Source organism: Suncus etruscus, chromosome 6 (assembly GCF_024139225.1).
Source record: "Suncus etruscus isolate mSunEtr1 chromosome 6, mSunEtr1.pri.cur, whole genome shotgun sequence".
Lineage (NCBI taxonomy): Eukaryota > Metazoa > Chordata > Mammalia > Eulipotyphla > Soricidae > Suncus > Suncus etruscus.
In genome coordinates this window covers 61,358,510-61,383,537 of record NC_064853.1, presented here as the reverse complement: position 1 = coordinate 61,383,537, position 25,028 = coordinate 61,358,510, and the positions used below count along the sequence as shown (strand labels likewise).

The 25,028-nt window shown below is 34.3% G+C and overlaps 1 protein-coding gene across 1 annotated transcript in view; it reads right to left on the bottom strand.

Annotated features, from left to right (window-relative positions):
- The window catches only part of WDR49 (WD repeat domain 49), a 178,993-nt gene that overhangs the window by 37,277 nt on the left and 116,688 nt on the right, over nucleotides 1-25,028 (bottom strand). Inside the window, exons 11-15 of the mRNA XM_049775575.1 lie at nucleotides 11,618-11,748; nucleotides 9,625-9,723; nucleotides 7,965-8,129; nucleotides 2,959-3,146; nucleotides 1,502-1,699 (exon numbers count right to left, since the gene is read on the bottom strand). Coding sequence (XP_049631532.1) covers nucleotides 1,502-1,699; nucleotides 2,959-3,146; nucleotides 7,965-8,129; nucleotides 9,625-9,723; nucleotides 11,618-11,748 — 781 coding nt within the window. The remainder of the gene's footprint in view (nucleotides 1-1,501; nucleotides 1,700-2,958; nucleotides 3,147-7,964; nucleotides 8,130-9,624; nucleotides 9,724-11,617; nucleotides 11,749-25,028) is intronic.

The window sequence follows — 25,028 nt, the reverse complement described above, 5'->3', positions numbered from 1 at the left end:
TGAGTAGTTTTATTAGCACATACTTCAAATAAAATGTAGCTACCTACTATGTTTGTTGGGCCTGGTGTCCATGCCTAAACAGTCTTATACATCGTTTTGATCCTGTCTAAGGGGCAACTTATGTTCCAGTCACCAGATATTAATAAACTTTGTTTCTATACCTGTCATGAAAGCGCTACCTCCTCTCACACCCACGCACACTTAGAATAACCACAGAGCAAAGTTGGCATTGCGTTGTTTTCTCTAGCTATCAGAACAGTTTTTCAACTTCTGGGTGCAGACACCATCATGTCTCACTCACCACACATCACCTGTAAACCTACTTGTGCACCCACTCAAATAGTTTTTTCTAGCAAAAATCTGACAAACCTCATTTCCAAAAGAGACCTTTTCTCTTTTGAGTGTCCACTGAGATGCCTCTGTTCCCTAGTAAAACAAACACCTATTTTCCCATGAGGTTCTGGGATATTAATCTTAGAATGTCCCAGTGAAACTTTCTGCATAAAATTTTTACTTCACAGAACAATGCAATAAAAAAATACTCACAGAACAATAATATAATTTATTTTTTAAAATAAAGAACAATTTCTTCCTTTCCTGGTGTCAGAGTAGAAATTAACCACTAAGTAGAGCAAGCCAAGTACTAGTCAGTAAATAAGATTTTAGCAAGAATTTACACACAATATTTAGCAGTACTGGTTAAAACAATACAAACAGGTTCTTTCCCAAATGCAATAAAGCAAAAAGAACCAGTGTTGCCATAAAAGTAAATTTAAAAAATAATAAAAATTTGAGTTAATGAATATGTTCTGTCTTCATTTCCTTACTTCCACTTTTTTCCCACTGATAGATCTAAATCAGAATATGTTTCCTGTATGAAAGAGTTGAAAAATATGAACACTGAAATGAGGCAAAATGAGTTCAAGCCAAATCATCAGGGTTTGTGCTTGTTTTTCTTCATCAGTAAAATGGGAATAACGGGGAATTCTTCTTTCATGGGATAAAAATCATACATATTTCATGAGACAATTCATGCAAAGATCTTAAAACAGGGGTCTGGTATAAAGGTAAAACTAAACACATGTTATATATTATTGTTTTCACAGATGACATCGTTTTCACCAGATAATGAAGAAAAAGTTATTTATCTTTTTTTAATTTTATTGTTACAAACCAATTATTGTTACCTGTTTAATAATAGCACAGACTATATTTTTGCTAATTTTTAAATTAAAAATGTATTTATTTTAGAGGAGAAATTGTTCTCAGAAAACAGAAATATTTTCAGCTGCACTATCATTCCATGTCTTCAGTCAACTCAGTTTGACAGAACTTTCATGGCTAATGGTAAACAGACCAACATGTGCCTGGAGCTACAGCATCAAAAACTAACTGTTCATGACTATGAACATCAAGAACTGATGAAATTCTGATGTAAATCAGTACATGTTTTTACTAAACATCAAGAAAATACTAAAAAATAACTATGAAATATTGATACCTGACCAAAGATATAGACAGGGGCACTGCAGACATCAGTCACACAAATGCTGCAATCTGAAGAGGAGGAGATAATCAGTAAACGTCCCCCAGGCTCACACATCTCCAAGGAACTTATCCGGTCTTCATGAGGTTGAAATGATCTTATCAGTGTTGGGGCCTGTGTGATTTTGCACTTGCTGGCATTCAGGCAGTACTCCTTAGTGACAAGAAACACGAGAGTATAAAAAGAACAAATATAGAAAAATTATAGTGACATAACACTTTTTCTTAAGTCTGGTACAGAAATGGAAAAGGTACATTTGGGAACAATACTATGTGATTCAGGTATTAAAGAATAGTTAAATATTATAACAGAGGTTAGAACACTGATTTGAAAAATGTTAAGGTTTCTAACTAACTTGGTGGACTTACATTCAGTAAATATGGGGGGAAATGAACAGTCAATTTTTTGATACAATTTTGTTTTGGTTTTGTTGTTTTTGGTTTGGGGGCCATTCCCAGAGGTATTCAGGTATAACTCCTGGTTCTGTGCTCAGATCACCTCTGACTGGCTCGTGGGACGATAGGGATGCCAATAGACCCTGTGTCAGACACATGCTAGGCAAATGTCCTACTGACTGTGCTATTGCTCCAGCCCTGATACTATTATGTTTTGATGCATAGTCATATATGACAAATTTTAGAATGTTATTGGGCAATTAATCAGTGACAAATTTCCAAACTAACTCAATAAAAAGTTCAAGGCATATTTAAAGAATCAATTTTGTATTTAACTTACTTATTCATATACTGAAAAGATAGTACAGGGTTAAGGTAATTGTCTTGAACATTTCTGATTCCAGTTAAATACCCAACGCTGGGAAATGGTCCCAAATACTGCTAGAAATGATCACTGAGTACAGAACTGAACACTGCTGGGTGTGACCCAAACACTCCCACTCAAAAAAAAAAATTGTGGGGCCGGCGAGGTGGCGTTTGAGGTAAGGTATCTGCCTTGCAAGCGCTAGCCCAGGAAAGATCGCGAACATGGTTCGATCCCCCGGCGTCCCATATGGTCCCCCCAAGCCAGGGGCAATTTCTGAACCCTTAGCCAGGAGTAACCCCTGAGCATCAGATGGGTGTGGCCCGAAAAACAAAAAAAAAAAATTGCGTTTAAAATCAAATTTCATATAAGGCATATCCTAGTTTTTTTATATTAAATAGTACTTTACTAAAAACATTACATTTATTAATTGGGTGACTAACTTGATTATATATTCAGATAAGGTTTTCAATATTGAGAACAATCTGTTTTTGCCTTTTTTTTAAAGAAAACTCTGCTCAATATAAGGCAATGGTTTATTTAGAATAAACTGAGCTTTATTCCTAATATAAAATAGACAAGCCATATTGATAATCAGATACAATAAGATGTAACAAATCTAATCAAAATTATATGAGAATTTTTAAATTTACTTCTATATTCCAGATTTTCAATTGTCCATCAGGATCTCCTGTGGCAAGGTATCGATTCAGCTTATCAGTACACATAATAATATATTCAGCACCACTATGAGCCAAAAACTCAGCCAGAAGTTGCTTCTTAAATGTATCCCAGAATCGAACATATCCTGATCCTCCACATGACATCAGGTTAGCTCTTCCTAACATGCAAGAGAACACACAACAAAACCTGGTATGCAAAACACTAGAAGCCCCTGTGGAAAGCATAAAGGTATTAGAGAGGCAGGCAGTATGAACTCACACTAACAGTATATTTAGCTTGGAATAAATATTATATAAACAGAATGTGTAATATAATATATATAATTTAATTATTCCCATCAACCCTTATTTTGATACCACATATAAATTTTTTAAACTTTATTTATTGATTGGTTGTTGGACCACACCCAGAGTCTCTCAAATTCTGGCTCTGCACTTGAGAAATTGCCTCTGGCAGGCTGGGGGATCATATAGGATGCCAGGAATCAAACCAGGTCTCTCCTGAGTTGGCTGCATGCAAGGCAAATGCCTTAGTGTTGTGCTATATCTTCGGTCCCTGATAACCACATTTTAAAGAAAAATATAATTTTATTCTATTGATTTAGAGAACAAATATAAATTTTTCTCCAAATAAATTTAAAATATTAATGGAAATATTTGTATTTGACATTAAGTTAGTTTAATACTAACTTGATACTCCATATGATTAGAAATAAATAAAATTAAATTATTCAGAGACAGGTATGGATGCCTCTACTCATCATAACAACAAAACTATTGTATTGTTTATATAATGCCATCTTTAGGTTCTTTTTCTGAACTCATTTTTGAATTTTCATCAAGAATTCATTGCAAGTCCTCCTAGAACACTTTCTTGGTTCATAGGTCTACAAATAACCTTTTCATTTTCCATTTTTATATGCTTTGAAAAGCATATTACCTAGATTATTCTTCCGTGGAAAATTCCTATTATGATTTGATAAAACCGTGGATGACGTCCAATATACTTCACAAATGTGCTGCTGATTAGCAATCATATCTGATTAAAGTAGAACTAATGGCGTGTAGCTGCTTGAATGGAAACAATTTTGAAAAATACTGATAACATTAGGAAGAATTAATGTTGAGAAAATTAAAGCAATTTCAGGAGAATAGTTTATATTGTGAGTATGAGTTCTGGAAAATAGAACTTTTGGAAATTTAACTGTTTCAAATTTAATCAAATACCCACAATGTTTCTTAAAAATCTTGAGGTGTGTACCTCTGTAAGTGTGGGTCCTTATTGATTTTAATGTTAAAAATTTTATATGAATCAATCCCGACAATAAACGAGAGCAAAATGATAGCATAGTAGGTTCAATCTTCAGCAACCTGTATTGTCCCCAATCCTGTTAGTAGTAATTCCTGTGTGCAAAGTCAGGAGTTACCCCTGAGCACTGCTAAGTGGGGCCCAAAACAACAACAACAACAACAACAATATCTCTGCAAATTAAATATTGGAAGTAAATATAGAAAATAGAATTACATACATTTTATCAAGCATCACACAAGTTATAAAATTTATATTTTATAGCAAGATACATTTTTCCTTTTAAAAGCATAATACATTGTCAACTAATTAACACAAGTAATATTTTTGTCTATTATTTAATAGTGTCTATATTATATACTTTTTGTTTAAAATGAAACATACATATTATATTATATAATATATCTATTAAATAGTACATCCTAAGATATAATTTTATTTTCATAAAATTAAGAAATAATACCACAAAAACAAATTTGATATGACATGGCATTTTTTTTTTTGGTTTTTGGGCCACACCCATTTGATGCTCAGGGGTTACTCCTGGCTATGCGCTCAGAAATCGCCCCTGGCTTGGGGGGACCATATGGGATGCCGGGGGATCAAACCAAGGTCCGTCCTACGGTAGTGTTTGCAAGGCAGACACCTTACCTCCAGCGCCACCTTCCCGGCCGCGTGACATGGCATTTTTAAAATTGCATTTACATTTAGAGAAAAAATTTAATTTAAAGAAGATTCAGGCTGCCTTAATACCATGGTAATATCGATACTAAAAACAGGTTTGAGGAGAAGTCAAGCACATGGTTCTTTCATAAACATTTTAAATAAATGCACTATATCAAGTAGCAGTACTAGTGTGAGTATGTAAATCAGCAGAAATTCAAATTAGGACTCTGACTTCTAGAAACCATACACAATTGGACAAAATATCCAAAGTAAAGTACTTAGTATTTCTTCTATTTCCCATCTTACTGCTACTACTACTACTACTACTACTACTACTACTACTACTACTACTACTACTACTACTACTGATTCTTCTTAAAATAGCAAAACCACCTAGGCAGATTTCTGGAATCCCTGTTGTCCTGGGACCATAGACTATTTTGAAATCTGCTTTTCCTCTCTATCTTCAAAGTTCTCACCATTTCTTTTAGTTTGTTTTGATAGGGGGAATCTGTGCAGGAAGTACCAGAGTCCTATTTACCTATGTAGATCCAAGATTTTGATCAATATATTTGGAGGGTATTTTGTTATTATTATTCTCTTATGATCTTATTATGCTCTTTTTTATAATATCTTTATTTAAGCACCAGTATTATAAACATGTTTGTAGTTGGGTTTCAGTCATAACAAGAACACCCCCTCTCCACCAGTGCAATTTTCCCATCACCAATGCCCCCCATGATCCTCCTCCACCACTCCTTACCTGTATTTTGAGACAGGCCTTCTAGTTCTCTCACTTATTAACATTGTCATGATAGTTGTTAGTGTAGTTATTTTTCTAACTGTACTCACCACTCTTTGTGGTGAGCTTCATATCATGAGCCAGTCCTTCCAGCTCTCAGCTCCATTGTCTCCGGGCATTATTACAATAATGTCTTTTATTTTTTCTTAAACTCATAGATGAGTGAAACTATTCTGTGTCTATCTCTCTCCCTCTGACTTATTTCACTCAGCATAATAGATTTCATGTACATCCATGTATAGGAAAATTTTATTACTTCATCTCTCCTGATGGCTGCATAATATCCCATTGTGCATATGTACCACAATTTCTTTAGCCATTCATCTATTGAAGGGGATCTTGATTGTTTCTAGAATCTGGCTATTGTAAATAGCACTGCAATGAATATAGGTGTGAGGAAGGCACTTTTATATAGTGTGTTTTTTGTTCCTAGGATATATCCCTAGGAGTGGTATAGCTGGATCATATGGAAGCTGAATATTCAGTTTTTTGAGGAATCTCCATATTATTTTCCATAAAGGCTGGATTATATGGCATTTCACCAGCAGTGAATGAGTGTTCCTTTGTCTCCACATCCCCACTGGCATTGATTGTTCTTGTGCTTTGTGATGTGTGCCAGTCTCTGTAGTGTGAGATAGTACCTCATTGTTGTTTTTATTTGCATCTCCTTGATGACTAGTAGCAATAGATTCATAGAGCAAAGTGACAGGCTACAAAATCAACACCCAAAAATCAATACCTTCTTAGGCACCAATAATGAGAAATAAGAAATATACATTTAAAAAACAAAGCATTCACTTTTAGTGTCACACAAATTCAAATACTTTGGAGTCAACTTAACTAAAGATGTGAAGAACCTACACAAAAGTAATTATAAAACACTGTTTCAAAAATAAAAGAGGACACAAGGAAATGGAGACACATACCCTGCTTATGGATTGGCAGGAATAACATCATTAAAATGACAGTACTCCCCAAAGCATTGTACAGATTTAATGCAAAACCTCTAAGGATACCCACGTCATTTTCTAAAGAAGTGACTCAAACACTACGGAACAATAAATACTCACAAATAGCTAGAGAAACCCTTGGTAAAAGGAATATAGGAGGCATCATTTTCCCCAACTTTAAATTGTATTACAAAGCTATAGTCATTAAAACAGCAAGGTATTGGAATAAAGATAGACAGATCCTAGATCAGTGCAATAGACTTAAGTATCCAGAGAATGTTCCCCAGACATACAATCAATTAATCTTTGATAAAGGGAAATAAATGCAAAATGGAACAATGAAAGCCTCTTCAACAAGTGCTGTTGGGACAAATCGTCAGCCACATGCCCAAAAGCAAACACAGACTTCCATGTAACACCATGCACAAAGGTTAAATCCAAATGGATTAAAGACCTTGATATCAGATCAGAAACTATATAAATATATAGAAAAACACATAAGTAAAATACTCTGTGAGATTGAGATTAAAGGCATCTTTAAGGAGGAAACACCACTCTCCAAACAAGTGGAAGCAGAGATAAACAGATGGGATTATATTAAGCTGAGAAGCTTGTGCTTCTATTTCAAAGAAAATAGAGCCTAAGAAACAAAGGACACTCACAGAATGGGAGAAACTATTCATCCAGCACCCATCAGATAAGGGGCTAACATCTAAGATATATAAGGTACTGACAGAATTTAACAAGAAAAAAACATGTAACCCCATCAAAAATTGGGAGAATAAATGAACAGGCACTTTCTTAAAGAAGAAATACAAATGGCCAAATGACACATGAAAAAAATGTTCCACATCACTATTCTGATGCCCTTTACCTCTGTCAGACCTCTTTATTCAGTGGCTATAACATCAATTTCAATCGTTATAACTTTATCACCCTAATCCTAATATATAAAGCACTAGTTAGATTACTTTATTAGTAGTGCCCATCTGCCTCTTGTTTCTTGATGCATAAACTAAACCCTAACTTTTTCCGCATTGGCTGTATCTTCCTTTGTCTCAATACTATTAGTGAGAAGCTGAAAAACTTGGCAAGACCTACATAAAAATAGACTGAACTAGTTTTATTGTCCCCTTTTCCAACACTATACAGTACAGCACTTATACAATAGAAGTCTGTATTCAAATATAAATGTGTGGTTGATATTTACCTGTCAATTCAACATTTTTTCTTGCTGGTTGATATTTACCTGTCAATTCAACATTTTTTCTTGCTTCCAGGAAACAAAGCCTCATAACAGCATTATTATAGTCATTGTCAATTTCAAAGAAGCAGACTCCATGGGTGGCCTTCTCTGTCTTAGAGTGGATGGAAGATCTCCTCCCAGTACTGCGCAATGTTTGAGGTTCTCTATCTAAAATAGACAGGAATTGTCTTAACAAAAAAAATATGCTTTAAAAAATTGTCTATAAAAAACAGCACATCACAATTCTAATTATTCCATCAAGTTGAATAATGGGTCTCCAATAAAATTTTTCTACACTCTCTTTAACCCTAACTTGAGAGACTGTATTATTTTATTTTTGTTTTTCACATTCATACATGTTTTCTGTGTTTTTTCCTAGATATGAATTAATAGGAATTTCATATTATAGTTATTGATAACATCTTTCTTAGGTATTTTATACAAATGTGATACTTATACATATATGTGATATATGTATATATAAGTAAGTATATATTTATATATTTATATATGTGATACATTTATATATAATTAATATACATAATTTAATGAATACAAGATACAATTCTTATATTAATATATTTAAATTGTTGTTAAATAATAGTATTTTTTATTAATTAACTTGGATAATATTTTTCCATTGACATCATCTCTAGGACATATTAATAAAACAGATAGTAACTTCAAAATTGAGTCTATACACAGCTGTGAAAAATGTATAGAGTTGACGTAGAATTTTCTAAGCAATAAATTAATAACAGATTTTCTATATGTGAAGAGCAGTATATCTCAGATATTTTTCAAAATTATTACCAGCTTCTATTCGTTACTAGGTCTCTGTATATTTTTTTTCCTTCTCTTTTGAACACCTGAAGGAAGAGGAGGAGGAGGAGAGTTAGTGGGAAAGAGGAAGTGAGGGAGAGAGGGATGGGGACAGAGAGAGAGGGAAGGAGAAGTCTCTGTATATTTCATTGCAACCACAATTGAATGTGCATATGAAGTATGCAAAATCAGTGTGCTTAGAGTCAAGCTCTAAATATCTTAATATGATATTCATACACTTACCAGTTACTCTCTCACTTTTTCATTGATAAAGACTAAATAAAAGAAAACAAAATTCAAAAGGGAATCGCTAGTACTTTGCTTAAGTATCAAATATTAATGTGTACTTTAAACTATGAAATACAGTATAGCCCTAGTTTTTCTTCTGACATGTCTTTAATGCAAGAAATATTTTTATTCCAAGTAGCATAATAATTAATATGAGCTATAGACTGGGTTTACACAGCTTATTAAATGAACGTGAATTCTCAGTTTCCTACCACAAGTTACCCAAGGTTCTTACAAAAGCAATATGGCAATATTTATTGGTAAAATCTTAACTAGTTAAAAATGAGAAGCCTGCTCTCTGCCATCAGTAATTCAGAAATGCTGATGCAGTATAAAAAGAAGAAATAAAATGGCATGCCATGGAGCACTTACTAAACCAAGTAAATCTCAAGGTTCTTTAGTCACTTTGACAAGACAGCGTTATCACTAATCATCTGTGAGTATGACCTATAATTTAGGAACAGCTGTCTTGGTCTGTGCACTAAACATTAAACAACAAGCACTACTGTGATTTGACTCAAGCATGGTATTTATCTTTCAAATTTTCTCTTACCCAATCTTGATTTTAGCAGTCTCTGGTAATCAGGGTGAAGAACATAGTGAGCATTTTCTGAGCTATTGTTCCATAGAATGATTTCTCCATCATAACTCCCTATATGAACCCAGATAGATAATATAAATTTCTGATAACTTGAGAACATGAGTAATAAAAAGATTAGTTTCTAAAATCTATATATTTTGACATACAGATAAATAAATCCACTTCATTGATCTTTAGAACACACTATTCTCACAACAAACAGGTTATTAAACATGTCAGAATTATTTTATATTTATTGGTTATGATAGTAAAGCATTTACTAACTAGAACTTTGCAATTAAACACTTGAGTCTGATTTATGGGACTGCGACCTACAAGCTACATAATCTTGTTCAAGTTATTTAACTTCATTTGAGATAACGATTTCTCATCTAAAAGACTAGATTAATAATTACATTTTTCACTCAATTTTGTGACAAAAGCAAAGTACTTACAATGATACCTAGCATATTTAATACAAAATACACTAGTATTGTTGTACTTCTTTGTTACTGAATAAGGGTCAGCTAATTAAAGCTATTTCTTTCCTGGTAAATCTCTTCCTGTGTAGGTTGGGTACATGGGTGTTCTTTTCATTCCCTTCACTGCATATGTTTCATTGACTGTTAATTTGTCCAATTCTAAAATATTCACTGCAGAAATTATGTCGGATGACTCCCACAAAGAACAGACAGATGTGAGGTTAAGTCTAATGAAGCCAACATTGTGCAGACCCAGTAGCCCATCAAGTACAGCACTTTCTGAAGCTGAGTGTCAACATTAATCAGAGTATGAAAGAAGAGTTGAATTTGAGTTGGATATAAGTGATTTCTTTCTTAGAATTTGGCAAGAGATGAAACACACTAATTTTGCATTGTTATGAAGAAAAAAAAAGTGTGCATTTACAGGGAGAATAAATTAACCAAGGAATGTGAATTTCAATTGTTTGTGGCAGTGTTTATCAATTTTGATGGTTTGACATGCTTTGTTTGAAACGTAGTTGATCAAATCTTTTCACATAGACGTGAAGGAATAAAAATGAATTAAGGCATATTTCTTCACCAATTGCTCTGATATATTATGACACCTTACAACAACCCCAGAGTCTCAGTGTTAGCTTCAGCACATTTCAGTATGTGAAATGTTCATCTGCAGGGTTGAACTTCCAACAATTTTTAAGCCAAGTTCATATTTTGCCAATGGGAAGATATTCAGGAAAATTCTGAAAGCAGTTTATCGCTTTAAGTGAAGAGTGATCAGTAAAACTAATATTGTAACACTTGTAGAGATCTTGCTTTTTTAGAGATATTTTATTTCTTTTCTTTGATGACATTTTGAGGGTCTAAACAAATTTTAGATTGTCAAAATGTAAGTTAGTAATTTTATGATAAAATTTGTCTTTGTAATTTGTTTTCTTTAATTAGAAATAATGTAATAGTTACAGATGAATTCAAACCATTTAAATTTGTTATTATAAATATTTCAAGGCTCCAGTCTCCAGTCAGAATTATATAAATCTAATTCTTCCAAATTATTAGTACATTTTCTATCATAAAACACCTGTTTGCCATGCAAATGCTATTTTTATGCAACAACTCTGTTTCTGGGGGAGATAAAGAAAAGCTAACATTTGCTGATGAGCTACAGTGTGTCAAGCAGAGTATTAAATACTTTTATAGCATTTATTCATCTTCACTATAAGCCAAGATATCAAATGCCATTAATAGCCTACAAAGACTATTATTTAAAGTTTAAGTAACTTGTTAATTATGAAGCAATGCTAAGTCATAGGACCATGATCAATTAAGCAGATGCAGTAGTCAATGGACATAATCACTATATATTGCCTTGGTGATAAAGATTAAGAGTAGTTTTTAAGTGCATAAAAAGCTTCTTAAGGAAATCCACTTTTTTTAAAAATATGACAAATTTTAATCACTGATTATCAAGAAAAAACTTAGTTAACCTGTAGCAAGAGTTTGAGGAGGTAAAAATGCAGCACATAAGATATCATCACGGTGTTGTATGCCTCCTTTCCATTCTTCAGGCTGGATAAAAAATTGATTGTAGTTCTGAGGTCGAAATACAGTAATAGTTCTAACAAGAGATATATAGAATTTAACTGTGATTCTAAAAGTAACATATTTAATAGTGAGCATCTACTTAGTTGTATGGTTTGAAAGAGCGAAATCTCTATTCTCCAAATTATATACCTGCTTGAACCCTCTCTTTGAAGATTCTTTTGTATTCTCTCACTGAATCATCTTATAAATTATAAATACATAGCCAATGCTTAATTTTGTTTCACAACCAAACATATCACCAATGTATGCATTTATCAGATTAATTATCCATCACTAATATTTTAAAACAAAGTTTCCCAATACGAGCACCTCTGAACGATTAAGAGTTGTGTGGCACAGTGCTTGAAAGGAAAAAAATAAAAGAGAGAGAGAAAGAGAGAGAGAGAGAAAGAGATAGAAAGAGAGAAAGGTACCTGCTATAGAAATAGGCTGAAAGTGTACATGGGGGAATGGGAGGATAACTAGGGAAACTGGTGATGGGAAATGAACACTGGGTGAAGGAATGTGTGTTGGAACATTGTAGGATTAAAAAAACTCAACTAACAACAACTTTTAAACTCTTTGTCTCACATCAATTTAATTTTTTAAAATAAAAACTTTCTTTACTCACTCATCTGTTCTCAGACACTTGTTTGTTTCTTTTATTTGAATCTGGTTGTTTCTGGATTCTTTTGTCTATGGTGATTAGTACTGCAATGAGCATAAGAATGCAGATGCTTTTTTGGTATTGTATTTTTGGGCCCCTAGGGTATATTCCCAGGAGCAGTATTTCTGGATCATACAAGAGCTCAATTTCTAGTGCTTTGAGGAATGTCCATTTTTATTTCAAAAAAGGCTGAACCTGTTGACATTCAGCATACCAGCAGTGAATGAGAGTTCCTTTCAACCTGCATGCACCTCAGCACTGGTTGGCCTTGTTCTTTTTTGATGTTCTTGTTCTTTTATGATTAGTGCCATCTTTTTTGTGGTGTGAGATGATGCTGCATTGTGAATTGGTACTGCATTTTTTTTGTTTTATTTTTATTTTGTTTTGTTTTTGTTTTTGGGCCACACCCATTTGACACTCAGGGGTTACTCCTGGCTATGAGCTCAGAAATCGCCCCTGGCTTGGGGGGACCATATAGGACGCAGGGGGATCAAACCATGGTCCATCCTACGCTAGCGCTTGCCAGGTAGACACCTTACCTCTAGCGCCACTTTCCCAGCCCCGGTACTGCATAGTTGTCCTGATTTATGTCTCCTTTGTGATTAAAAATATGAAGCTTGTTTTCATGTACTTATTGGACATCTGTATTTCCTCTTGAATTTTCAGTTCATCTTTTCTCCCCATTTTTGATGTGGTTAGATGTTTCTTCTTGTTAAGCTCCAGCAGTGACTTTATATATCATAGACATTAATCCCTTATCAGATGGGTATTGTGTGTAGATAAAAAAACTGAGGTACATCTATACAATTTAATATTATGCAGCTGTGTACATCTACACAATGGACTACTACTGTGCAAAATGAAGTTATGAAATTTGCTTATACGTGAAAATTTTGCTTATACATGAATGGATCTGAGATTATTATCTGAGTAAATTAAGTCAGAGAGATAGATACAGAATGTTCACATTCATTTGTGAGATATAAAAAGATAATATGGTAATAAATGCAAAGACAATAGAGATGAGGGTCAGGAGGTTCAGCCCATGGTAGGAAGCTTGTCACAAATAGTTGGAGAAAACAGGTCAGAGAAGGGACCACCAAGATGATAGTTGGAAATGATCATTCTGGACAAGAACTGAGTGCTGAAAGGAGGTAAAGTAATATGCCTGATACCCCTTAAGTAACTATATTGCAAACCACAGTGTTAAATGGGGAAAAGAACAAGAAGAAGGAAGAAAGAAAGGGAGGGAGAGAGGGAGGAAGGGAGGGAGGGAGGGAGGGAGGGAGAGAAGGAGGGAGAGAAGGAGGGAGGGAGGAAGGAGGAAGGAAGGAAGGAGGAAGGAAGGAAGGAGGAAGGAAGGAAGGAAGGAAGGAAGGACGGAAGGAAAGAAGGAGGGAGGGAGGGAGGGAGGGAGGGAGGGAGGAAGGAAGGAAGGAAGGAAGGAAGGAAGGAAGGAAGGAAGGATGGAAGGAAGGAAGGAAGGAGGGAGGGAGGGAGGGAGGGAGGAGGAAGGAAGGAAGGAAGGAAGGAAGGAAGGAAGGAAGGAAGGCGGAAGGAAGGAGGGAGGGAGGGAGGGAGGGAGGGAGGGAGGGAGGAAGGAAGGAAGGAAGGAAGGAAGGAAGGAAGGAAGGAAGGAAGGAAGGAAGGAAGGAAGGAAGGAAGGGAGGGAGGGAGGGAGGGAGGGAGGGAGGGAGGGAGGGAGGAGGGGAGGAAGGAGGAAGGGAGGGAGGAAGAGAGGGAGGAAGGGAGAGAGAGAGGAAAGAAAGAAAGAAAAAGAAAGAAAGAAAGAAAGAAAGAAAGAAAGAAAGAAAGAAAGAAAGAAAGAAAGAAAGAAAGAAAGAAAGAAAGAAAGAAAGAAAGAAAGAAAGAAAGAAAGAAAGAAAGAAAGAAAGAAAGAAAGAAAGAAGAAGAGAAAGAAGAAAGAAAGAAAGAGAGAAAGAAAGAAAATAAACAAAGAAATAAGAAAAGAAAGAAAAAGAGAGAAAGAAAGAAGAGAGAAAGAAAGAGAGAAAGAAAGAGAGAGAGAGAAAGAAAGAAAGAAAGAAAAGAAAGAAAGAAAGAAAGAAAAGAAAGAAAGAGAGAGAGAGAGAGAGAGAGAGAGAGAAAGAAAGAAAGAAAGAAAGAAAGAAAGAAAGAAAGAAAGAAAGAAAGAAAGAAAGAAAGAAAGAAGAAAGAAAGAAAGAAAGAGAGAGAAAGAGAAGAAAGAAAGAGAGAGAAGAGAAAGAAGAAAGAAAGAAAGAAGAAAGAAAGAAAGAAAGAAAGAAAGAAAGAAAGAAAGAAAGAAAGAAAGAAAGAAAGAAAGAAGAGAAGAAAGAAAGAAAGAAAGAAAGAAAGAAAGAAAGAAAGAAAGAAAGAAAGAAGAAGAAAGAAAGAAAGAAAGAAAGAAAGAAAGAAAGAAAGAAAGAAAGAAAGAAAGAAAGAAAGAAAAGAAAGAAGAAAGAAAGAAAAGAAAGAAAGAAAGAAAGAAAGAAAGAAAGAAAGAAGAAAGAAAGAAAGAAAGAAAAAGAAAAAGAGAAAGAGAATGAATGCAGGTAGGGGGAGGGCTAGAACAAAACTGGGGAGATTGTGATATGAAATGCACTGGTAAAGGAATGATGCGCATTGTATGACTGAAATTCAATCATGAAAAACTGTAACTATCTCACAGTGATAATAAAGATTTATGAAATAAATAAAAATTAATTTAACAAAGTGTTTGCAATAATAAAAGTGAATCTATGAACCTTTTTTTATTTAAACAAAATTTTTTTGTGTGTTGGAGACACAACTGTGATAATTATGGCTTATTCCTGGATCTGCACTCAGGAATGAATTCTGTCAGCCGGAGGACTAGATGTGAGGGATATCAAGGATCAAATCTGAGTTGGCCAACAGCGAGGAAAGTACCCTACCTGCTTTATTATTACTCTTGCCCACCTGGTACTTTTTCTAGGAGTGAAGGATATCCTAGCAATAAGCAGTGGTTACTCCTGGCTCTGTGTGCAGAAATTATTTTTGGTGCTACTCAGGGGACCATATGAGATGCAAAGGATGGAATCCAGGTCCGCCATATGTTAGGCAACCTCTCTACCTGCTGCATTATTGCTCTAGTCCCATATTTTTTTGTATTTTAAACTTTCTTTACAACATTTAACATACTAACACTTCCTGCAGAAGTTATAATACTTACTTTATGGTAATACCTTTCTCAATCAGCAACTTGAGTAATTACATATATGCGATCCAGAAAAATTCCTGGAACATGAAATATACATTTTGAAGACAGATTTTAAAAATTAAGATATTTATGTCTTGGAGAACTGCTGGTCCATTGGAGGACAGACCAGGAATTAAATAAAATGTTTATTTTGCTTCAGGGGAAGCAAGAAACATAAAATTTAAACTGGAAGTATTCAAATTATGGTGCCAGCCAAGTTTCTATTCGACTTAAGTTTTGTTGCAAATACAATTATGAAACTATATTGTGCTCATTCTAAAGAGCATTTCTAAAACAAGGATTGATGTATTTCCCTATTTTCTTTTCACTTTCCTTTTATCATTCTTTGTTTTCCATTTTTTCTCACTGATTGCAGGTGTCATAATATTATATCAATAAAATCTTAAAGACTCTAGCAGCATGCTTCTAAAAACGATAGATTTTAATATCAAAGTTGGTAGGCTACAAAATTAACATGGAAAAATCAATGCCCTTCTTATACATAATGCTGGAAAAGAAATAGACATTAAAAACAATTATTCAGAAAGTTGGATTCAACTTAACTAAAGAGGTGAAGAACTTATATAACAAGAACTACAAAGAAATAATTGTGGACATAAGGAAATTGAAACATATATCCTTTTCATGGATTTGGAGGGTTAACATCATTAAAATGGTAATACTCACCAAAGTATTATACAAATCTATGTAATTTCTCTAAGGATACCTATAACATTTTTCAAAGAAGTGAGTCAAACACTCTTGAAATTCGAATCTCAGCATCTCATATGTTTCTCCAAGCCAGGAGCAATTTCTGAGCACATAGCCAGAAGTAACCCCTGAGCATCACTGGGTGTGGCCAAAAGAAAAAAAAAATAACAGTGTGGTGTTGAAATAAAGACAGACCGTCAGATCAAAGAAATACACTTGAATATTCAGAGAATGACCACAGACATACCATCAATCTTTGATAGAGGGCAAGAAATGCAAAATTGAGCAAGAAAACCCTCTTCACCACTTGGAACAACTGGTCACCTCAAGCAAGAAAGCAAACTCAGACTTCTATCTAACACCACGTTCACAGGTCAGGTCAAAATGAATTGAAGACCTTGAGATCATTTATCAAACTATATTTAAAAAAAATTGTAAGCCAAACGAACACTCTATGATATTGAAACTAAAGGCTACTTCAAGGAGGAAAGGCCAATGTCCAAACAAGTAGAAGCAGAGAACAAATGAAAATACATTAAGCTGAGAAGATTCCTCACTTTAATGGAAACAGTTATTAAGATTCCAAAATCTCACCCACAGAACAACAAAAACTATTCACCCAATACCCATCTCATATGGGGCTAATATCTAAGAAATACAAAATACTGACAGATTTAATGTGTAAAAATATCTAACCTCATCAAAAAATGGGGAGAAAAAAATGAACAGACATTTCCTCAAACTAAAATACAGATTGCCAAAAGACACATGAAAAAATGTTTCACATCACTAATTCTTAGAGAGATGCATATCAAAACAACAATGGGGTGGCATTTTACATTACAGAATCTGGCATATGTCACAAAGAACAAGAACAAGTATTGACAAGGATGCAAAGAGAAAGGAACTCTCATTCACTGTTGGTGGAAATGCCATCACAATATTCTTCAAAGAAACTAGAAGTTGAGCTTTCATATGATCAGCAATACCATTCCTAGGGATATACCATGTGAACACAAAACACAATAAAAACTCTGCAGGGCTAGAGCAGTGGCACAAGCAGTAAGGCATCTACCTTGCCTGAGCTAGCCTAGGATGGACCATGGTTTGATCCCCTGGCATCCCATACCCCTGGCTCCCAAGCCAGGAGCGATTTCTGAGCGCACAGCCAGGAGTAGCCCCTGAGTATCACAGGGTGTGGCCCAAAAACCAAAAAAAAAAAATCCCTCTGCACTCCTATATTAATTGCAGCTGTATATACATGAGGCATAATCTGGAAACAACCCAGGCACTCAACAACAGATAAGTGGCTAAAGAAACTTTTGGATCTACATAATAAATTCTATGCAGCTTTTAGGAAAAATGAATTCATAAAAATTACCTATACATGAATGGACATGGAGACTATTATGCTAATGAAATGAATCAAAAGTAGATAGACAGAATGGTCTCACTCATCTGTGGTATATAAGAAAAATAAAAGACATTATTGTTATTATACCCAGAGACAATAAATAGAAGACCAGCCAGTGATATCAAGCTTACCATAAAAAGAGGCGAGCATATTTAGAGTAACAACTTACAGCTACCATGACAATGACTGTGAGAGAAATAGAATGCCTGTCCTTAAGATAGGCAAGTGATGGGGAAGGAGGGAAATGGGGATTATTGGTGGTGGGAAACTTGCACTGGTGAAGGGTGGTTATGTTCTGTGACTTAACCCAACAACAAATTGTTTTGAAACCATGGTGCTTAAATAAAAAAATTATGTAAAATTTTAAATATTAATATAGACACAGTCCTGGAGCTAAAACTACCACTTCAGCTCACCAATTTGGGACCCCAAACACTTTAACTGCACTTCTGGTCCCAAAGCCCCCTGCCCAGAAAGTTTCCATACCTGATTTTCATCTAACCTCTAAACCCAAAACCACTAGCACTTCCAAATAAATATATTCCTAAATATATTTGCTGCTCCCTTTTTGCAGGTAAGTGGGACTTAGCACTCATTTCTCAGACTGTATACTGCTTCAAAACTCTGTAACTCAATGTAGTAACTAGTGAACAATTTTCTCAGTATACTCAAACAACTTTTCATGGTAAGGAAAATGACCTGCAAGGTAGAACTATTATTATTTGCTAATTGGTAGAAACAATGTAAATGATAAAGGGGATTCTAAAATTCCACCAACAACCTCCACAACACACACACACAAAAAAATGGGAAAATTAAGAAGTTCAACTATTGTCACAGATAGGGAGAGAAACCCAGACAAATCTATAAGCCCATAAAAACCCTGAAGACATGTTTATGAGGAACAAAAATCAACACTGGCAACAGAAATTATAGAAGCACTAGCAAGAGAAATAAAGTAATCAATAGAAAAAAATTCAAATAACTTAACAAGTTTTTCAGAAGATGAGAGAATCTTGGGGCCGGAGCAGTAGCACAGCAGTAGGGCTTTTGCCTTGCATATTTGACCCAGGACGGACCTGGTTCGATCCCCCCCGGTATCCCATAAGATCCTCCAGTAGCGATTTCTGAGCACATATCCAGGAGTAACCTCTGAGCTGGTGTAGCCCCAAAACAAAAAACAACCAAAAAAAAAAAAAAAGAAAGAAAGAAAAAGAGACAGAATCCCTATAAATAGAAGCTAAAACAGTAAAATTACAAGCTTGCATTGATAAATAAGTTAAAAAATAGAGACAAAAATATGAAAGAGAATGTAAATTACTTAATGAGAAAATATGAGAATAATAATCTTTGAATTATAAGAATAGCAGAAGGTAAGGTAAAAGGTAAAAAACAAGTAGAGGAAGAGAAATGGCAGAGAACTACCCCACTCTCTGCAAGGAGGCAGCTGTACATACTAAAGGGGCTGGAGAGATAGCATGGAGGTAAAGGCATTTGCCTTGCACGCAAAAGGACGGCAGTTCGAATCCCGGCATCCCATATGGTCCCCTGAGCCTGCCAGGAGCGATTTCTGAGCTTAGAGCCAGGAGTAACCCCTGAGCGCTGCCGGGTGTGACCCAAAAACCAAAATAAATAAATAAATAGATAGATAAATAAATAAATAAATAGATAAATAAATAAATAAATAAGCCAAAACAATACAAACAAAATAGACATAAACAGAATAACACTAAGACATGTAGGAATCAAAATGGCAAGTACCAGAGAGACAGACTTCTTAAGACATAAAGGAGAAGAGAATTCTTAATGTAAAAGAAAGAACATAAAAATGACAACAGATTGCCCTTATGAAATGGTCCAAGCAAGAAAAGAGTGGAAAGACATATTCAGGTTACTGAATCAAAGAAGCCTTCAACCTAGAGTCCACTACCTAGAAAACGTCTCATTTAGAAGGGAAGGCGGGAGAAAAATGTTCTCAAACCAAATAATAAAAAAAAAATACTGGTGACATTCAAGATAAACAAAGCAACTCAAAAAGAACTACTGAAAGGTCACTTGCATAAACCAATCAGTTGTAGAAGCAACAGCTCTCCACAGTAAAAAGTAAATATGATCCTCTCTAGTTTCTCTGTAGAAAACAGAATGCTTTTACGTTTTTCTTCAGTGATAAAGTAGTCGGTGCCCGTGCCCATGCCCGTGCCCGTGTCCGTGTCCGTGTGTGTCCATGTGTGTCCGTGTGTGTGTGTGTGTGTGTGTGTGTGTGTGTGTGTGTGTGGTGCATGTGTGTCCACCTTCTTTATTCATTTCTCTGTTGTTGCATATATGGTCTGTTTCCATGACTTTGTTGTTGCAGTAAGTGCTGCAATATTCATGGTTTTGATTGGTTTTCAAATTTATATTTTTGTGATAGAAAAATTTATATTTTGATAGATGTCACAAGGTAGCATTTGGGGGTCATATAAACTTTTATTCTTAAATTTTAAAAATACCTCCAAAATACTTTCTACAGAGGCTAAACAAGAAGATGTTCACACTAACGATGAATATTTGTTTTCATTACCTCCAACACAGGTTTTATTTCTAATCATTTGATATATTTAACTCTCTGGTATAAAATTAAAACTAAAATAAAAAAATTAAAACTAGCCATTTAACTTTGAATTTTCCTAATTTGGACCTTTTTATGACATAATATTATCTCTGTATCATATTTTTTATAACCAAAATGCAGAATCTAATTTAGATATTTTACTTCAGATAATTTCACAGTGCAATTTACCTACCTTCTTTATCTGCATTAACGTCCCAGTTAAAATGTGATGCCTCTGAGAACAAGAATCCAATTTTTCTTTCCATGCTAACTCTATCATAGTTTCTAGCATTACAGTACTTTCTACCTAAAGTATTTCAAAAATATTTGCAGAAAGAAAGGAGAGTAAAAAATTATAGAAAGTCAAAACTGTCATATCCTTATGTTGATTAAAAATAATGTGTTATTCTTCAAAATAAATAAAAATGTTCTTTTATGACATGGTAATAGGTAATAGGTCCTCAAACTTTTTAAACAGGGGGGCCAGTTCACTGTCCCTCAGACCATTGGAGGGTCTGACTATAGTAAAAACAAAACTTATGAACGAATTTTTATGCACACTGCATATATCTTATTTTGCAATGAAGAAACAAAACAGATACAAATACAATATGTGGCCCTCGGGCTATAGTTTGAGGACCACTGGTACCAATACCTAGTCAATGAAATATTTGTGTAGAATATAATTGGTAGAGTCTGAGCAATAGTACAGTGAATAGGGTGTTTTTCCTTGCACATGATTGTTCTGAGTTCAATCCTTGGCATTATTCCATAAGGTTCTCAAAGTCCACCAAAAATGCTTCCTGAGCAGAGACAGAAATAACCCCTGAGCTTTGCTAGATAAGGCCCATGAAAAAAAAAAACCAAAATGTTCTCTCTCATGATATAATCACTATATTTATATATATATAATATATATACATATATATTTAGGAATCATGGAAAGAGAGCATAGACTTTAGAAGAGAATTCTAGTTCAATTTCCTGTTAGTTTTTATTTTTAATCCAACAAGTTCAGAATTTACTTCCTCCAGAAAAGGTTTGTAGTTCTATGGACTACTATGCAATGGAATACAATGAAATCATGCAATTTGTTATAACTTAATTGGAACCAGAAGATAAGTTGGGTAAGATAAACCAGAAAAAGACAAACACAGGATGGTCTTGCTTATCTGCGGTTTATAAATAAGTGGAAAAAGAAATATAGTGTGGTAAAGAATGCCTTATTCACCCTTGACCCCAGAGCTTAAGAGGAAGAAGAGAGAAGGAAAGAAATCAAGGCACAAAGGTAAATGTGATAGGGATGTAATGGGAGGACAGGGCTCAAAGCTTTCATGATTTGGTGATGACCTAATAACACCGAAAATACAAGATCTAAGCTGCAACCAGAAAACTTGGTCATGTGCCTGTCAAAGTGTCAAGAAGGAATGTGAGAGGGAGATAATAAAGTATGGGAACACTGGTGATAAAGGAGTTCACACTGATGGTGTGATAGGTGTTGAAATATTTACAAGCCTAAAATTCAACTATCAAAAACTGTAAACCACAGTTCTCTGACTAAATTAAAAAGAATTTTGTTTTGTTTTGTTTTTGGGTCACACCCTGTGATGCTCAGAGGTTACTCCTGGCTGTGCGCTCAGAAATTGCTCCTGGCCTGAGGGATTACATGGGACACCGGACACCAGAGGATCGAACCACAGTCTGTCCTAGGCTAGCGCAGGCAAGGCAGACACCATACTCCTTGCGCCACCATTCTGGGCCCATAAATTAAAAAGAATTTTAAAAGAAAAGAGGATTTTGTTTTAAAGGCTTTCTAGTTTATCTTGGAGAAAGAATAGATTTAAATAGCTATTCAGTTGGATTATGCTTGGAAGTTGTCATCATGGGTAAGTAAAATAATGATTTTCAAATCCCCAGCTAACAAACAGTAAGTGATTCAACAAAGATGACTGAGAATATAAAAATAACGTGCACGATAGCACAGTGGTAGGGAGTTTGCCTTGTACGTGGCCGAACCAGGACGGACCTTGGTTTGATCCCCGGTGTCCCACGTGGTCCTTAGAGACAGGAGCAATTTCTGAGTGCAAAGCCAGGAGTAACCCCTGAGCGTCATAGGGTGTGGCCCAAAAGGGCAAATAATAAATAAATTAATTAATTAAAAAAGAATATGCTGGGGCTGGAGCGATAGCACAGTGGTAGGGCATTTGCCTAGCAGTCGGCTGACCCAGGACAGACCTGGGTTCGATCCCTGGCGTCCCATATAGTCCCCCAAGCCAGGAACGATTTTTGAATGCAAAGCCAGGAGTAACCCCTGAGCATTACGGGGTGTGGCCCCCAAAACAAAAATAAATAAATAAATAAATAAATAAATAAGTAAATAAAAAGAATGTACTCATTATATATTTAATAATATATATTTATTCAGTATATATTTGTATATTAAACGACCAAAATGATAAAGATCACAAAGGTGTTAAGAGGGGCATATTTCAATCCTGGAAGTAGTGAATTCCCTTGTTGAAAATATATGAATTGGCTCAAAATAAAAATAAATTTTTACCACATGAAAAATGTTTAAAGGCATATTATCACACAAGAAGGGGAGATTATAAAAGATGGCAGCATGAAGCAGTGTAAATTGCATGGAACATCCTGATGGCAGATTGCTGTTTGAGTGCAGAACATAGACTAGAACGGGTGGGATTGAAACTAAAAGATTCAAACTAAAGGAAATTTAGATGTATTTGTAGGAACTCTGAAATATGTTTTTAAAAAAGTGACATACATTAGACTGTATGGCACTGTAGGAAAAACTGTATGGTACTGTAGAAAAAAAACATAGCTAAAATGAGAAGAATAAATTTAAGGAATAAAAGTAAAGCATTACTAGAGAAAAGAACAAATTTGAATGCTGTGATATTCTTTCTAGTAGAAATGATACTCTAAATTATGTTAAAATAGTAATGAGAATATATTTGGGAAATACTTAGAAAATTTATAAGACATAACAGGCATATATCCAGACCATTAACTAACTATAAATCTGTGTTCAAAAGAAGACCAGGCTAGGGGGAAGAAAATAAATAACAAATCTAATTTAGAATATAACATTTGAGGTAATTAATTATCCACCAGAAGTAAAGAAGTATGGGAACTTAGAAATATAAAGAGCTGAAAATATAAATATGAAATTTCTATAAAATATTGCTTAACTTCCATACAAACCTAAAGTTTAAATTAAATAATATATGTAAATTATCTAATGCTAAAAACAAAATAAATATTGTGTCATAGTCAGAGCTCTTTTATGAGACTTCTAAGTATGAGTGTAAAATGTAATATTTATTCCCTCCTGAGTAAAATTATCAGTCTAATATTTTAATGGGAGAATCTGAAATTAAAGCTACAGAATAAGTGGCCTTCCCTGGGTTTTAATAAAAGTTTAATAAGCTGTCAAACTTCCAATTATTTATCCTCTAATGACAAAACTTAATGTTTAAAAAGTTGGTTTAATAGATCCACCATTGCTAACTGTGACCAAATAGTGGTTCTGTTCTCTTACCTCTTCTGTTAACTATCTCTTGATAGAAACAAGTCTGCAAAGATCCTGAAAACCCATTCCAAATATATGAACTTCTTTCAAATTTTAGAAATATAAATGTGAAAAATATAATTGAGAATGTATTAACTCAACTTTCTATTCCAATTTGCTTATTTAATTTTTCTGACAAACATATAGAAAGCATAAAAGTTAGAAGGGCATGTTTTTCTCACCATATTTCTGACTTCAAATATTCTTTTCCGAGATCACAGAAAGTGGCCAACCACAAATATACATCACAACATCAAATATTCCAATGAACCACTTTTAGATAACTCTATAATTCTAAAACCTATAAATCTATAAGCTTCCGGTCAAAACATTATGTTTTACTCTAATTTCTAAATATATTTTATCTAAAAATAATCAGAGAAAATGTGTGTTTGAAGTTTTGACTAATAGGATTTATTGTATTTGTCATTCTCATAATTTAAATTTGGTTCACTATATAAAATAAGCATAGCATGCAAGGATATGAAGAAATTGAATTTATTAACTGTTATAGTCTAATAAAAGAGTCCTTTAAGCTGTAGTCTATTGGAGTCATTAACTGACATCCCAATGATACTAAGAAGTCTATATCTTCTAACAGTGGTAATGACTGTGCTAATATTAAAAGAACAATCTGAACTATCTTTCCTTAGGTAAAATTATGAAAACTAAGCTTCATGTGAAAGTGGTTTATGGTCTATATATTCACAGCTTATTAAAAGAAAATTCTTTGGGGCTGAGGAGATAGTTTTAAGTCAGAGTTCAATTCACAACAGCACTTGGCCCCTGAGTTTATAAGGTATAGAGCCAATGTTCTCCACCACTACTGAAAGAAACCCCTACCCTTTTTTTTTTAAATAAAAAATAAGAACCTTCAGATGAATGGTTAAAATCCTCATATATATCCACATGTATAGCTAATTATTTAGGTTTAAAGTATGATTAAGTTATAGCTTCAAATCTATAGTGGAAAAACTTTGGGAAATTACATTAGAGCACATTTTAGTGAATGATAAATATATGAACATATTATTTTCAAAAATAATCACATATCAATTTTCGAGTACTTTCATAATACCACATAAAAGTTCCCCATCTGTGATCCTTGTTTCTGTAGGGAAAAAAATAAAAGTAATTTCCT